The 15,226-nt window shown below is 47.7% G+C and overlaps 1 protein-coding gene across 4 annotated transcripts in view; it reads left to right on the forward strand.

Moving 5' to 3' along the window:
• Positions 1-2,351, forward strand: part of LOC134932437 (zinc finger protein 3-like) — a 49,500-nt gene extending 47,149 nt beyond the window's left edge. For all 4 annotated transcript variants that reach the window (XM_063926868.1, XM_063926867.1, XM_063926869.1 and 1 more), the window contains one exon: positions 1,124-2,351. In XM_063926868.1, coding sequence (XP_063782938.1) covers positions 1,124-2,250 — 1,127 coding nt within the window. In that variant the 3' untranslated portion in view covers positions 2,251-2,351. The remainder of the gene's footprint in view (positions 1-1,123) is intronic.
• The last annotated feature ends 12,875 nt before the right edge of the window (positions 2,352-15,226 follow it).

Below are 15,226 nucleotides of genomic sequence, written 5' to 3' on the forward strand. Positions count from 1 at the left end.
TGAAAAGTATATACACTCATACTGGTGTTATACTGCGACCAGCCATCGCCTCTGCATGGATGTGCAGTGCTGGGGTGGTTTGGTCGGATTCCCTGACTGAAAATATTGATACCCTGGATAGGGACAGTATTTTATTGACTATAGAGCAATTAAAGGATGCTTTTCTTTATATGCGAGATGCTCAGAGGGATATTTGCACTCTGGCATCGAGAGTAAGTGCGATGTCCATATCTGCCAGAAGAAGTTTATGGACGCGACAGTGGTCAGGTGATGCGGATTCCAAACGGCATATGGAAGTATTGCCGTATAAAGGGGAGGAATTATTTGGGGTCGGTCTATCGGATTTGGTGGCCACGGCAACAGCCGGGAAATCCACCTTTTTACCTCAGGTCCCCTCCCAACAGAAAAAGACACCGTCTTTTCAGCCGCAGTCCTTTCGTTCCTATAAGAACAAGCGGGCAAAAGGACAGTCATATCTGCCCCGAGGCAAAGGAAAGGGTAAGAGAGTGCACCAAGCAGCTCCCTCCCAGGAGCAGAAGCCTTCCCCGGCTTCTGCAAAGCCCTCAGCATGACGTTGGGGCTTTACAAGCGGACTCAGGGGCGGTGGGGGGTCGACTCAAGAATTTCAGCGCACAGTGGGCTCACTCACAGGTGGACCCCTGGATCCTGCAGGTAGTATCTCAGGGTTACAGGTTGGAATTCGAGAAGTCTCCCCCTCGCCGGTTCCTAAAGTCTGCTCTGCCAACGTCTCCCTCAGACAGGGCGACGGTATTGGAAGCCATTCACAAGCTGTATTCTCAGCAGGTGATAGTCAAGGTACCCCTCCTACAACAGGGAAAGGGGTATTATTCCACACTATTTTTATCGATAAAAATGTACTTACAGTATAGTCAATATACCCCAATGAGTCACAATAAAACGACATAATGTTTTAGTATATTTATGTATGTGTGTATATAAAATATATTGATAAATGGACCCAGCCCACCCCACTATATTAACCCCACCTGTTCTGGGCATTGTTTTGTCTCATTACTATGTGTGTATGTATATATCTATTAAATAACATATATGGCTTCATAAGTTGTCTTGATGAATCTTAACACCTATTTTGCTTCTGCAGATTCCACAAATGAGGAAAACACCACTGTTGAACCTGATCTTAATACAAACCTCCTGTCACAAAATAAAATAAGCAAACGAAAGAGCAAGCCAGTGAGAATTGTTAGCAAGGCGTTTCCTTCGCATAAAGAGAAAGCCCTCACAGAACCGATCATTTACACATTAAAACACCATGAAATTTCACATGAACATTCTGTTGCCAATGACTGTGACCAAATTAACACAAGTGTGCAGAAAGAGTGCATCAATTTAGTACCAAATAATTGCAACATTGGCAAGTTGGGTAAGGACTTCACTGTTACATCTGACTGTGCATCTCAGGAGAGTAAACACACAGAAGATATAATTGAAGCCATAGTGAAGGAAGAGAATATACTGGCTTTCTCTGAAGACAATGAAACTGGTCAATCAGAATTTGTTATACATCATACGCGAGGAAAGCCATATGTATGTACACTTTGTGGCAAATATTTCACAAAAAAGTCTCATCTTGTAACACATCGGAGAGTTCACACTGGAGAAAAACCATATGGCTGTCTAGACTGTGGAAAACGCTTTACTAGCAACTCAACTCTTGTAGACCATCAAAGAATTCACAGAGGAGAGAAGCCATTTGTCTGTTTAGATTGTGGAAAAAGTTTCACAAAGAATTCCAATCTCATTGACCACCAGAGAACTCACACAGGAGAGAAGCCCTTTGCTTGTACAGCATGTGGCAAGTGCTTTGCCAGAAGCTCAAACCTAGTGGAGCACCAGAAGATTCATACAGGGGAGAAGTCTTTTGTTTGTTCTGAATGTGGGAAAGGTTTTTCTAGGAGTTCAAGTCTTGCTGAACATCAGAAGATTCATACTGGAGGAGAAACCTATATATGCTCTGAATGCGGACAGTGTTTTACCAAAAACTCTAGTCTGGTTAGACACCAGAGCATTCATACAGGAGAGAAACCATTTGTATGTATTGAGTGTGGCAAAGGTTTTTCAAACAGCTCAAATCTTGTTAGACATCAGATTACGCACACGGGAGAGAAACCATTTACGTGTCCTATATGTGGACGGACTTTCAACCAGAACTCAAATCTTATATCACATAAAAAAACTCATAAAGTCAAGTCTGTTACATTAAAATAATATATATATATATATATATACACAAAAACAATTGTAAAAACACATAAAAATATATAAATTTGTAAATGCTTATTTCTATAAAACTACTTTAATTTAAGAAATATTTGTGCAATCAGAGCTTTATATGACGTAATATCTTGAGATATGTAATGGTAATTTATTTCCTTTTATATTTTGTTTAGAGGGAATATTAGGTAAAATGCTCACATTTGAGTTTTCCCAGAAATAAGCATAATGAATATTGTAATCAATATTTCTCTGACGTCCTAGTGGATGCTGGGAACTCCGTAAGGACCATGGGGAATAGCGGCTCCGCAGGAGACTGGGCACAAAAGTAAAGCTTTAGGACTACCTGGTGTGCACTGGCTCCTCCCCCTATGACCCTCCTCCAAGCCTCAGTTAGATTTTTGTGCCCGGCCGAGAAGGGTGCACACTAGGGGCTCTCCTGAGCTTCTTAGTGAAAGTTTAGTTTTAGGTTTTTTATTTTCAGTGAGACCTGCTGGCAACAGGCTCACTGCATCGAGGGACTAAGGGGAGAAGAAGCGAACCTGCCTGCTTGCAGCCAGCTTGGGCTTCTTAGGCTACTGGACACCATTAGCTCCAGAGGGACCGAACACAGGCCCAGCCTCGGAGCTCGGTCCCAGAGCCGCGCCGCCGGCCCCCTTACAGAGCCAGAAGCAAGAAGAGGTCCGGAAAAATCGGCGGCAGAAGACATCAGTCTTCAACAAGGTAGCGCACAGCACTGCAGCTGTGCGCCATTGTTACTCAGGCACACTTCACACTTCGGTCACTGAGGGTGCAGGGCGCTAGGGGGGGCGCCCTGAGCAGCAATGTAAACACCTTGGCTGGCATAAATACACCACATATAACCCCCAGGGCTATATGGATGTATTTTAACCCCTGCCAGAACTCACCAAAAAGCGGGAGAAAAGGCCGCCGAGAAGGGGGCGGAGCCTATCTCCTCAGCACACGGGTGCCATTTTCCATCACAGCTCCGCTGGAAGGACGTCTCCCTGACTCTCCCCTGCAGTCCTGCACTACAGAAAAGGGTAAAAAAGAGAGGGGGGCACTAATTTGGCGCAGTTTTAATACTAACAGCAGCTATAAAGGGAAAAGCACATTTTATAGTGGTATTCCTGTCTATATATAGCGCTCTGGTGTGTGCTGGCATACTCTCCCTCTGTCTCCCCAAAGGGCTAGTGGGGTCCTGTCCTCTATCAGAGCATTCCCTGTGTGTGTGCGGTGTCGGTACGATTGTGTCGACATGTTTGAGGAGGAAAATGAGATGGAGGCGGAGCAATTGCCTATTATAGAGTTGTCACCCCCTAGGGAGTCGACACCTGAGTGGATGAGCTTATGGAAGGAATTGCGTGACAGTGTCAGCTCTTTACGACAGACAGTTGACGACATGAGACAGCCGGCTACTCAGCTTGTGCCTGTCCAGGGGTCTCAAACGCCATCAGGGGCTTTAAAACGCCCGTTACCTCAAATGGCAGACACGGATACTGACTCCAATGTCGATGATGAGGAGACAAACGTGACTTCCACTAGGGCCACACGTTACATGATTGAAGCAATAAAAAATGTATTGCATATCTCTGATAATACAAGTACCACTAAAAAGGGTATTATGTTTGGTGAGAAAAAACTGCCTGTAGTTTTTCCTGTATCCGAGGAATTAAATGAAGTGTGTGATGAGGCGTGGGTTTCCCCCGATAAAAAACTGATAATTCCTAAAAGGTTATTGGCATCGTACCCTTTCCCGCCAGAGGATAGGGCACGTTGGGAAACACCCCCTAGGGTGGATAAAGCGCTCACACGCTTGTCTAAACAGGTAGCACTACCTTCTCCTGATACGGCCGCCCTAAAGGAACCTGCCGATAGAAAGCTGGAGAATATCTTAAATGTATATACACTCACACGGGTGTTATACTGCGACCAGCAATCGCCTCAGCCTGGATGTGCAGTGCGGGCCTGGCGTGGTCGGATTCCCTGACTGAAAATATTGATACCCTAGATAGGGACAGTATATTACTGACTATAGAGCATTTGAAGGATGCATTTCTATATATGCGTGATGCACAGAGGGATATTTGCCGACTGGCATCAAGAGTTAGCGCGCTGTCCATTTCTGCAAGAAGAGGTTTATGGACGCGGCAGTGGTCAGGTGATGCGGATTCTAAAAGGCACATGGAAGTATTGCCTTATAAGGGGGAGGAGTTATTTGGGGTAGGTCTATCAGACCTGGTAGCCACGGCAACTGCTGGAAAATCCACATTTTTACCCCAGGTAGCTTCTCAACCTAAGAAGACGCCGTATTATCAGGCGCAGTCCTTTCGACCCCATAAGGGCAAGCGGGCAAAAGGCGCCTCATTTCTGCCCCGTGGCAGAGGGAGAGGAAAAAGGCTGCAACAAACAGCCAGTTCCCAGGAACAAAAGCCCTCTCCCGCCTCCGCAAAGTCCTCAGCATGACGCTGGGGCTTTACAAGCGGACTCAGGCACGGTGGGGGCCCGTCTCAAGAAGTTCAGTGCGCAGTGGGCCCACTCGCAAGTGGACCCCTGGATCCTTCAGGTGGTATCTCAGGGGTACAAATTGGAATTCGAGACGTCTCCCCCTCGCCATTTTCTAAAGTCTGCTTTACCGACGTCTCCCTCACACAGGGAGGCAGTATTGGAAGCCATTCACAAGCTATATTCCCAGCAGGTGATAATCAAGGTACCCCTCCTACAGCAGGGAAAGGGGTACTATTCCACACTATTTGTGGTACCGAAGCCGGACGGCTCGGTGAGACCAATTTTAAACCTAAAATCCTTGAACACTTACATACAAAGGTTCAAATTCAAGATGGAGTCACTCAGAGCAGTGATTACAAACCTGGAAGAAGGGGACTATATGGTGTCTCTGGACATCAAAGATGCTTACCTACATGTCCCAATTTACCCTTCTCACCAAGGGTACCTCAGGTTTGTGGTACAGAACTGTCACTATCCGTTTCAGACGCTGCCGTTTGGATTGTCCACGGCACCCCGGGTCTTTACCAAGGTAATGGCCGAAATGATGATACTCCTTCGAAGGAAGGGAGTTTTAGTTATCCCTTACTTGGACGATCTCCTGATAAGGGCAAGATCCAGGGAACAGTTGGAAGTCGGAGTAGCACTATCTCAGATAGTGCTGCGCCAGCACGGTTGGATTCTCAATATTCCAAAATCGCAGCTGATCCCGACGACACGACTTCTATTCCTAGGGATGATCCTGGACACATCCAGAAAAAGGTGTTTCTCCCGGAGGAGAAAGCCAGGGAGTTATCCGAACTAGTCAGAAATCTCCTAAAACCAGGCCAAGTCTCAGTGCATCAATGCACAAGGGTCCTGGGAAAGATGGTGGCTTCTTACGAAGCAATCCCATTCGGCAGATTCCACGCAAGAACCTTCCAGTGGGATCTGCTAGACAAATGGTCCGGGTCGCATCTTCAGATGCATCAGCGGATAATCTTGTCACCAAGGACAAGGGTGTCTCTCCTGTGGTGGTTGCAGAGTGCTCATCTTCTAGAGGGCCGCAGATTCGGCATTCAGGACTGGGTCCTGGTGACCACGGATGCCAGCCTGAGAGGCTGGGGAGCAGTCACACAGGGAAGAAATTTCCAGGGCTTGTGGTCAAGCCTGGAGACATCACTTCACATAAATATCCTGGAGCTAAGGGCCATCTACAATGCTCTAAGCCTAGCAAGACCTCTGCTTCAAGGTCAGCCGGTGCTGATCCAGTCAGACAACATCACGGCAGTCGCCCACGTAAACAGACAGGGCGGCACAAGAAGCAGGAGGGCAATGGCAGAAGTTGCAAGGATTCTTCGCTGGGCGGAAAATCATGTGATAGCACTGTCAGCAGTGTTCATTCCGGGAGTGGACAACTGGGAAGCAGACTTCCTCAGCAGACACGACCTCCACCCGGGAGAGTGGGGACTTCACCCAGAAGTCTTCCACATGATTGTGAACCGTTGGGAAAAACCAAAGGTGGACATGATGGCGTCCCGCCTCAACAAAGACTATACTCGTGGCTCCGGATTGGCCAAGAAGGACTTGGTACCCGGAACTTCAAGAGATGCTCACAGAGGACCCGTGGCCTCTACCTCTAAGAAGGGACCTACTCCAGCAGGGACCCTGTCTGTTCCAAGACTTACCGCGGCTGCGTTTGACGGCATGGCGGTTGAACGCCGGATCCTGAAGGAAAAAGGCATTCCGGATGAAGTCATCCCTACCCTGATCAAAGCCAGGAAGGATGTAACCGTACAGCATTATCACCGTATTTGGCGTAAATATGTTGCGTGGTGCGAGGCCAGGAAGGCCCCTACAGAGGAATTTCAACTGGGTCGTTTCCTGCATTTCCTGCAAACAGGACTGTCTATTGGCCTAAAATTAGGGTCCATTAAGGTTAAAATTTCGGCCCTGTCGATTTTCTTCCAGAAAGAACTGGCTTCAGTTCCTGAAGTTCAGACGTTTGTCAAGGGGGTACTGCATATACAGCCTCCTTTTGTGCCTCCAGTGGCACCTTGGGATCTCAATGTAGTTTTGGGGTTCCTAAAATCACATTGGTTTGAACCACTCACCACTGTGGACTTAAAATATCTCACATGGAAAGTGGTAATGCTGTTGGCCCTTGCTTCAGCCAGGCGTGTCTCAGAATTGGCGGCTTTATCCTATAAAAGCCCTTACCTAATTTTTCATACGGACAGGGCAGAATTGAGGACTAGTCCTCAATTTCTCCCTAAGGTGGTTTCAGCGTTTCACTTGAACCAGCCTATTGTGGTACCTGCGGCTACTAGGGACTTGGAGGACTCCAAGTTGCTGGACGTAGTCAGGGCCCTGAAAATATATGTTTCCAGGACGGCTGGAGTCAGAAAATCTGACTCGCTGTTTATCCTGTATGCACCCAACAAGCTGGGTGCTCCTGCTTCTAAGCAGACTATTGCTCGTTGGATTTGTAGTACAATTCAGCTTGCACATTCTGTGGCAGGCCTGCCACAGCCAAAATCTGTAAAAGCCCATTCCACAAGGAAGGTGGGCTCATCTTGGGCGGCTGCCCGAGGGGTCTCGGCTTTACAACTTTGCCGAGCAGCTACTTGGTCAGGGGCAAACACGTTTGCTAAATTCTACAAATTTGATACCCTGGCTGAGGAGGACCTGGAGTTCTCTCATTCGGTGCTGCAGAGTCATCCGCACTTTCCCGCCCGTTTGGGAGCTTTGGTATAATCCCCATGGTCCTTACGGAGTTCCCAGCATCCACTAGGACGTCAGAGAAAATAAGAATTTATTTACCGAGAATTCTATTTCTCGTAGTCCGTAGTGGATGCTGGGCGCCCATCCCAAGTGCGGATTGTCTGCAATGCTTGTACATAGTTATTGTTACAAAAATCGGGTTATTATTGTTGTGAGCCATCTTTTCAGAGGCTCCTCTGTTATCATGCTGTTAACTGGGTTCAGATCACAGGTTGTACGGTGTGATTGGTGTGGCTGGTATGAGTCTTACCCGGGATTCAAAATCCTTCCTTATTGTGTACGCTCGTCCGGGCACAGTATCCTAACTGAGGCTTGGAGGAGGGTCATAGGGGGAGGAGCCAGTGCACACCAGGTAGTCCTAAAGCTTTACTTTTGTGCCCAGTCTCCTGCGGAGCCGCTATTCCCCATGGTCCTTACGGAGTTCCCAGCATCCACTACGGACTACGAGAAATAGAATTATCGGTAAGTAAATTCTTATTTTTGCTGTCTGAGACATCCAATTCCTAGTCACTTTAATAGTGACTATATTAGTTCTGTTTGTATAATGGACTTTAGCAAAGAAGCTGTCATCTACCTGTATTTACAAGCAGGCCACATAAATAATGTACCAAACATGGTATGAGATTCTTTTGTATCCAATTTGGCCATAATTGGCATAGCCAGAATGGGTTTAATTTTTAAATGTGTTGCAATGAAAGGCATAGGGCTCTAGATAAACGTGCTATTGCTGCACTTCCATAAGTTGTCTTTATGAACTCCAGTAGCCCATCCCACACTTCCTCTTCTTTCCCAGGCCCGGGCTCTCAGTAATGCTGAGACTATTACATTCTCTTTCCTGAGAAGGCAGGCCGCTTGCCTCCCTGGTTCTGCCAACTTCACAAGGTTACAATTGTATCTTCATGGCCCCCTGGCCCTGCTGTGCAAAATGCAGCATCGTGCAGTGTTGGGGGAATTCAATGTTGCTGCAAATCACGCTGCCACACTGAACCTCCCTTCTGAGAAAGATGAAGCCCAATGACCGTAGGTTATTTCTTCTACTAGGAAAGTACTCTCTAAAATGCCTGCTTTACCTATCTTAATGCATTGTAAATGCAAAAATCATGTTTTTCACAGTCATTGTATGCAGGAATTATGCACATTTCTCTTACGTCCTAGAGGATACTGGGGTCCATTTTAGTACCATGGGGTATAGACGGTTCCGCAGGAGCCTTCGGCACTTTAAGACTTTTCAAGTGTGAACTGGCTCCTCCCTCTATACCCCTCCTCCAGACCTCAGTTTAGAAAATGTGCCCAGGAGACTGGATGCACGCTAGTGGAGCTCTACAGAGCTTTGCTGGAAAAATACTTTCTTAGGTTTTTTATTTTACAGGGAAGCTGCTGGCAACAGCTTCCCTGCTTCGTGGGACTTAGGGGGGGGGGAAGTAGGAACCAACTTCTCAATTAGTTAATGGTTCTGCTTCCGCTGACAGGACACGATTAGCTCCTGAAGGGTACTGAACACAGCCCAAGCCTGGCCAGCGTTCACTCTCACAGCACTGCCGCCACCCCCTAACAGAGCCAGAAGTCAGAAGGCTGGTGAGTATATTACCGGAGTCCTGCAGAGGGGGGATCCTCCGGTCATCGTTGGCGGCATACAGGTACACGCACAGCGCGCACCATGTCTCTCAGCACAAGGGTGCAGAGCGCGGGGCGGCGCGCTCTGAGGGCATGATTTAAAACCTTACTCTCACTGGCAAAAAGGGTACATACATGTACAGCCGCTAATGTGCCATCCCCAGCCAGTATAAATATTACATTGCTGAGGCTGAAGGGCGGGGCTTCTCCTCAGACTTGCCAGAACACTCACTGGGTGCCATTTTCTTCTGCAGAAACTCCAGTGTGAAGCTCCTGAACGCTGCTTCTCCTCATGACAACGCTGATACAAGTACAGGGTGTTATAGAAGGGGCAGAGAGTGTTCATTATAATTAGGTCTGTGGGGCTATTATTGGGGTATGCGCTGTAAGTGGGTAATATTTCCACAATTCACAATAAGGCGCAGTGTGTGGACTGGCAGATCCCTCTGTGTCTCTCTGACAGACTTTAGTGTGGGTCTGTCCCCAATAGCTCCCGTGTGTGTGTGTGTGTACAAGTGTGTAACATGTCAGACATTGGGGAGGGTTCTTCCCAGGAAGAACCCATTTTAGATACACAAGAGGGTAATGTGGTGGCCCTTCCCTCTTAGAAGGAGCCGGAGTGGGTGAGAATGTTGCAAAGGAATATGTCAATGCTTGCAAAGAAATTCTCTGAGTTTGAACAACAGACTAAATATTGGAGGCAGTCTGTGGAGGATGCACTGTTTACTGACCCCTCCATATCATCCACTCTGGTCCCATCCAGTTCCCAGAAAAGGTCTCTGGCCCAGATAATGCAAGGGGACACAGACACAGATTCCGACTCTGACGTCGACACTGGGGATTTGAGAGGGGTAGACCCCAAATTAGCCAAAAGCATACAATGTATGATAGTTGCTATAAAGGAAGTGCTGGAGTTTCCTGAAACAACACTGGTTCCTGAGGAAAAGGATTATTTTAAATTAAATAAAAAGCAGGTTGTGACTTTTCCTTCTTCAAAGGATTTGAATGCATTCTTTGAAGAATCCTGGGCTAACCCAGAGAAGAAATTTACCCTTTCCAGAAGGATACGTGTAGCGTACCCTTTCCCTGAGGAAGACAGGCACAAATGGGAGACTCCCCCCAATGATAGACACCTCAGTTTCTCGGCTGTCTAAGAAAATTGTTTTGCCTGCCCCTGGTTCAGCTTCTTTAAAAGATCCAGCTGACCGTAAATTAGAAACAACCCTGAAATCCATATATACGGCTAACAGAATGGTGCTCAGGCCCACCATTGCTTGTGCGTGGGTGGGTAACGCTGTGGAAAAATGGTCTGACAACTTGCTTGTTAACATAGACACAGTTGACAGGGATGAAATAGTCCTAACTCTCGGCCATATCAAAGATGCTGCAGGTTACTTAGTTGAAGCTATGAAGGATATTGGGTTGCTGAGTTCAAGATCCTCCGCTATGGCGATTTCAGCCCGCAGGGCGCTGTGGATCCGCCAATGGAATGCTGATGCGGAATCAAAAAAGAACATTGAAGCGCTTCCTTACAATGGAGATGCCCTCTTTGGAGACAAGCTGGATGCCATGATTTCAACAACAAATCAGCAAGTCAGCATTTTTGCCTTCCGCAGCTGCTCCACCTAGGAAAGGATTTCATTCTCATACGATGCAATCCTTTCGGCCCAACAAGTCCAAAAAGGCAAAGGGTACCCCCTTCTTCGCAGGAAGAGGGAGAGGAAGGGGTAAAAAAAATCTACAACACCATCAGGCTCGCAGGGGCAGAAGTCAACAGCTACTTCTGCTAAAACCTCAGCATGACGCTGGGGCTCCCCTGCGGCAGTACGATCGGGTGGGGGCATGTCTACTGTCTTTCAGTAAGGTCTGGGTTCACTCAGATCTGGATCCTTGGCTATTGCAGATAGTATCCCAAGGGTACAAATGGAATTTCAGGACCTTCCCCATGCCGATTTTTCAAATCAGCCTTACCAGCTTCTGTTCAGGACAGAGCAAAAGTGCTGAACGCAATACAGAAATTATGTCAAGACAATGTCATTTCCTTAGTTCCTGTGTCACAACAGAAAAAAGGGTTTTATTCAAGCCTGTTTGTAGTGCCGAAACCGGATGGCTCGGTCAGACCGATTTTAAACCTAAAGACTCTGAACCTTTATTTGAAAAGGTTCAAATGCAAGATGGAATCCCTGAGAGCGGTGATCTCCAGCTTGGAGGAAAAGGAATTTCTGGTATCGATGGACATCAAAGATGCTTATTTACATGTTTCCATCTACCCGCCGCATCAGGCATACCTGAGGTTTGCGGTGCAGGACTGCCACTATCTGTTCCAAACATTACCTTTCGGGCTCTCCGTGGCTCCGAGAATATTCACCAAGGTGATGGCGGAGATGATGGTTTTTATTTGCAAGAAAGGAGTCAAAGTCATCCCATACTTGGACAATCTCCTCATAAAAGCGAGATCCAGGGAGAAACTAGTGCAGAACATTGCACTTTCCCTGACGGTGCTTTAACAGCACGATCATAACCCTTCCAAAATCACAATTGGAACCCACAAGGAGGTTATCATTTCTGGGAATGATATTGGACACGGAAGCACAGAAAGTATTCCTACCGGTGCAAAGGGCTCTGGAGATCTAGAGGATGGTCAAACAAGTTTTAAAACCAGCACGCTTATCGATTCATCAGTGCATCCGCCCGCTCGGGAAGATGGTAGCGGCCTACGAGGCTCTACAGTTTGGCCGATTCCACGCCAGGGTGTTCCAATGGGACCTACTGGACAAGTGGTCCGGATCACACGTACACATGCACCGGAGGATAATCCTGTCAACAAAAGCCAGAATTTCACTCTTGTGGTGGCTTCAAAGTTCTCACCTCCTGGAGGGACGCAGGTTCGGGATTCAGACTTGGATCCTGGTGACCACAGATGCAAGCCTCCGAGGTTGGGGAGCAGTCACGCAAGGGGAAAGCTTCCAAGGACGATGGCAAGTCAAGAAATACTCCTTCACATAAACATTCTGGAATTGAGAGCTGTGTACAACAGCCTTCATCAAGCGGCACACCTTCTTCAAGGTCGTCCCATACAGATCCAGTCAGACAATGTAACGGCAGTAGCTTACATAAACCGCCAGGGCGGAACAAAAAGCAGAGTGGCAATGGCAGAGGTGACAAAGATACTCCTCTAAGCAGAAATACATGCAAAAGCTCTGTGGGCAATTTTCATTCCGGGAGTGGACAACTGGGAAGCAGACTTCCTCAGCAGACACGATCTCCACCCAGAAGTCTTTGCAGAGGTAGCAGATCGTTGGGGCGTTCCTCAAGTAGATATGATGGCAGCACGTCTCAACAAGAAGCTTCAGAAATATTGTTCCAGGTCAAGAGACCCACAAGCAATAGCAGTGGATGCACTGGTAACCCAGTGGGTGTTTCAGTCGGTGTATCTGTTCCCTCCACTTTCACTAATACCAAAAGTTCTCAAGATCATCAGAAGAACAAGGGTTCGAGCAATTCTCATTGCTCCAGACTGGCTAAGGAGGGCTTGGTATCCAGATCTTCAGGAGTTATTACGATATGAGATCCTCAGCTTCTTCCTCTTCGCGAGGACCTGCTTCATTAGGGGCCGTTTGTTTATCAAGACTTACCGCGGCTGCGTTTGACGGCATGGCTGTTGAGCGCCAGATCCTAGCCCGTAAGGGTATTCCCAATGAAGTCATTCCCACACTTATTCTGGCCAGGAAAGGGGTAACATCCAAACATTACCATCGTATTTGGAGAAAATATGTATCTTGGCGTGTATCCAAGAAGTCTCCTGCGGTGGAGTTTAAATTAGGACGTCTTCTCCTATTTCTACAGGCGGGTGTGGATGCTGGCTTGAGCAAGGTCCAAATTTCGGCCTTGTCCATTTTCTTTCAGAAACAGTTGGCTTCCCTTCCTGAGGTCCAGACGTTCGTGAAGGGGGTTCTGCGTATCCATCCTCCCTTTGTGCCTCCTGCGGCGCCATGGGATCTTAATGTGGTGTTGCAGTTCCTTAAATCGGACTGGTTTGAGCCTCTACAAGAGGTAGAGTTGAAGTTTCTCACTTGGAAAGGGGTCATGCTGTTGGCCTTGGCCTCAGGCAGACGAGTGTCTGAATTAGGGGCTCTGTCACACAAGAGTCCTTATTTGATTTTTCATGACGATAGAGCTGAACTGCGGACGCATCAGCATTTTCTTCCAAAGGTGTTGTGTCTTATTTCCATATCAACCAACCTGTGGTGGTGCCAGTAGCATCTGACACCTTAGCCATTTCAAAAGTCCTTGGATGTCGTCAGAGCGTTGAGAACTTATGTTGCAAGAATGGCTCGGATAAGGAAAACAGAATCTTTGTTTGTCCTCTATGACCCCAACAAGCTTGGGGGTCCTGCTTCTAGGCAGACTATTGCGCGCTGGATTGGAGGTACCATTCAGCACGCTTATTCCACAGCAGGATTGCCGTTACCGAGTTCGGTAAAGGCCCACTCTACAAGGAAAGTGGGTTCTTCCTGGGCGGCTGCCCGGGGTGTCTCGGCGTTGCAAATTTGCTGAGCAGCTACTTGGTCAGGGGTCAAGTTTTACAGGTTTGACACCTTGGCTGCTGACGACCTTCAGTTTGGTCAGTCAGTTCTACAGGAACATTAGCACTTTCTGCTGCGGGGTACACTGGGATCCACAAGGAAAGACATAGGGGGTGTAGAGTAGGATCTTGATTCGAGGCACCAACAGGCTCAAAAGCTTTGACTGTTCCCAGAATGCATAGCGCAGCTTCCTCTATAACCCCGCCTCCCTGCACAGGAGCTCAGTTTTGTAGTTGGTGCCACAGATAGCAGGCACATAACAGAGGGGCTGCTCTGGGCAGCCCTAAGAAGAGCTTTTTGAGAAGAAAAGTGAAGACTTCAAGGGCTGCAGCAGTGTGTACATGTCTAGTGACATTCACTGCTGCAGCTCCGTCTCTCCCCAGCGGCGCTGTACACTCCTGAGCCCTGGTTGCTGGGTAACTACAGCAGGAGGCTCCGGTTTTCTTCTAAAGTCAGGTACACACGACGGGGGCTCTCCGGGATCGCGTGGCTGTGCTTCGGGAGGTGGTGAGTGGGTCCGTACTTTATCGTGATCCGGCGCGGTCAGTGGGAGGCGGGCCGCGCGCGCTGGCGGTGGACACTGTGGCAGTACAGGCGATCCCACTAGATCATCAGGGCATGGGTGCAGGTCAGGTTTTCCCTTAAAACCATTTTACTAGTAGCCCACAGTACCCGGTGGTTTTGCCAGCAGGGGCATAAGGCTTAGACCTGGAGCCCCTCCCCCAGCCCCAGGGCGCCATTTCCAGCAAATGTTCCCGCCCTGGAGCTGCATATCTGTCCCTGTCAGTGTTTGGGCGCCATTTCTCTCAGCTACACTGTTCCTGGGACTGCTTGGGCAAATCCTCCTGTGTAAAGCCGCCTGGTTGTCAGCGCTGTGACTTTACATGACACTTAAGTATTCTACATGTCAATTAGACAGTGTTAGTTAAGAAAGAGTGCATTTAGTCAGGGTTCTCTGGTACAAGTACCCTGTGATATACATCCAGTTCTTACTGTGCAGTGTTATATCTATTGACTACATAGCTATATAAACTGGTCCAGTGCAGTATTATTGTTAGTAATAACCTCTGCATTGTTTACATGTGACTATATGTGTGTGCATTAGCTTGCTGAGTGGTTTCCATTTCGTGTCTCTCACTGAACTTGCTATCCCTATATTCTATAACCTGAGGGGGCTTGGTGAGTCATGTTTTATATTTATATAGGATTTTCACAAAGATATACTGTATTACGTATTTTTCTCTGTGATTTAGTCACCATATCTCTCCTTTATCTCTGCTGGTGCTGACTACACTGCGCAGGGGTTTGGGTAAGAAGTATTGTGCTGCTGACAATTGTACTGTGTATCCTAATACTGCAAGTTAAATCATGTCTGCTTCTGAAGGTAACGGTTCTGGGGCTGAATACACTGCCGGTGTTGCTGAAGCCACAGACCCCTATGAGGAGATTATAGCAGCTGTGGGCTCTGGTTCTGGGGGCTCCTGCCCCCCAGTGGGACTGTG

Source organism: Pseudophryne corroboree, chromosome 6 (genome assembly GCF_028390025.1).
Source record: "Pseudophryne corroboree isolate aPseCor3 chromosome 6, aPseCor3.hap2, whole genome shotgun sequence".
Lineage (NCBI taxonomy): Eukaryota > Metazoa > Chordata > Amphibia > Anura > Myobatrachidae > Pseudophryne > Pseudophryne corroboree.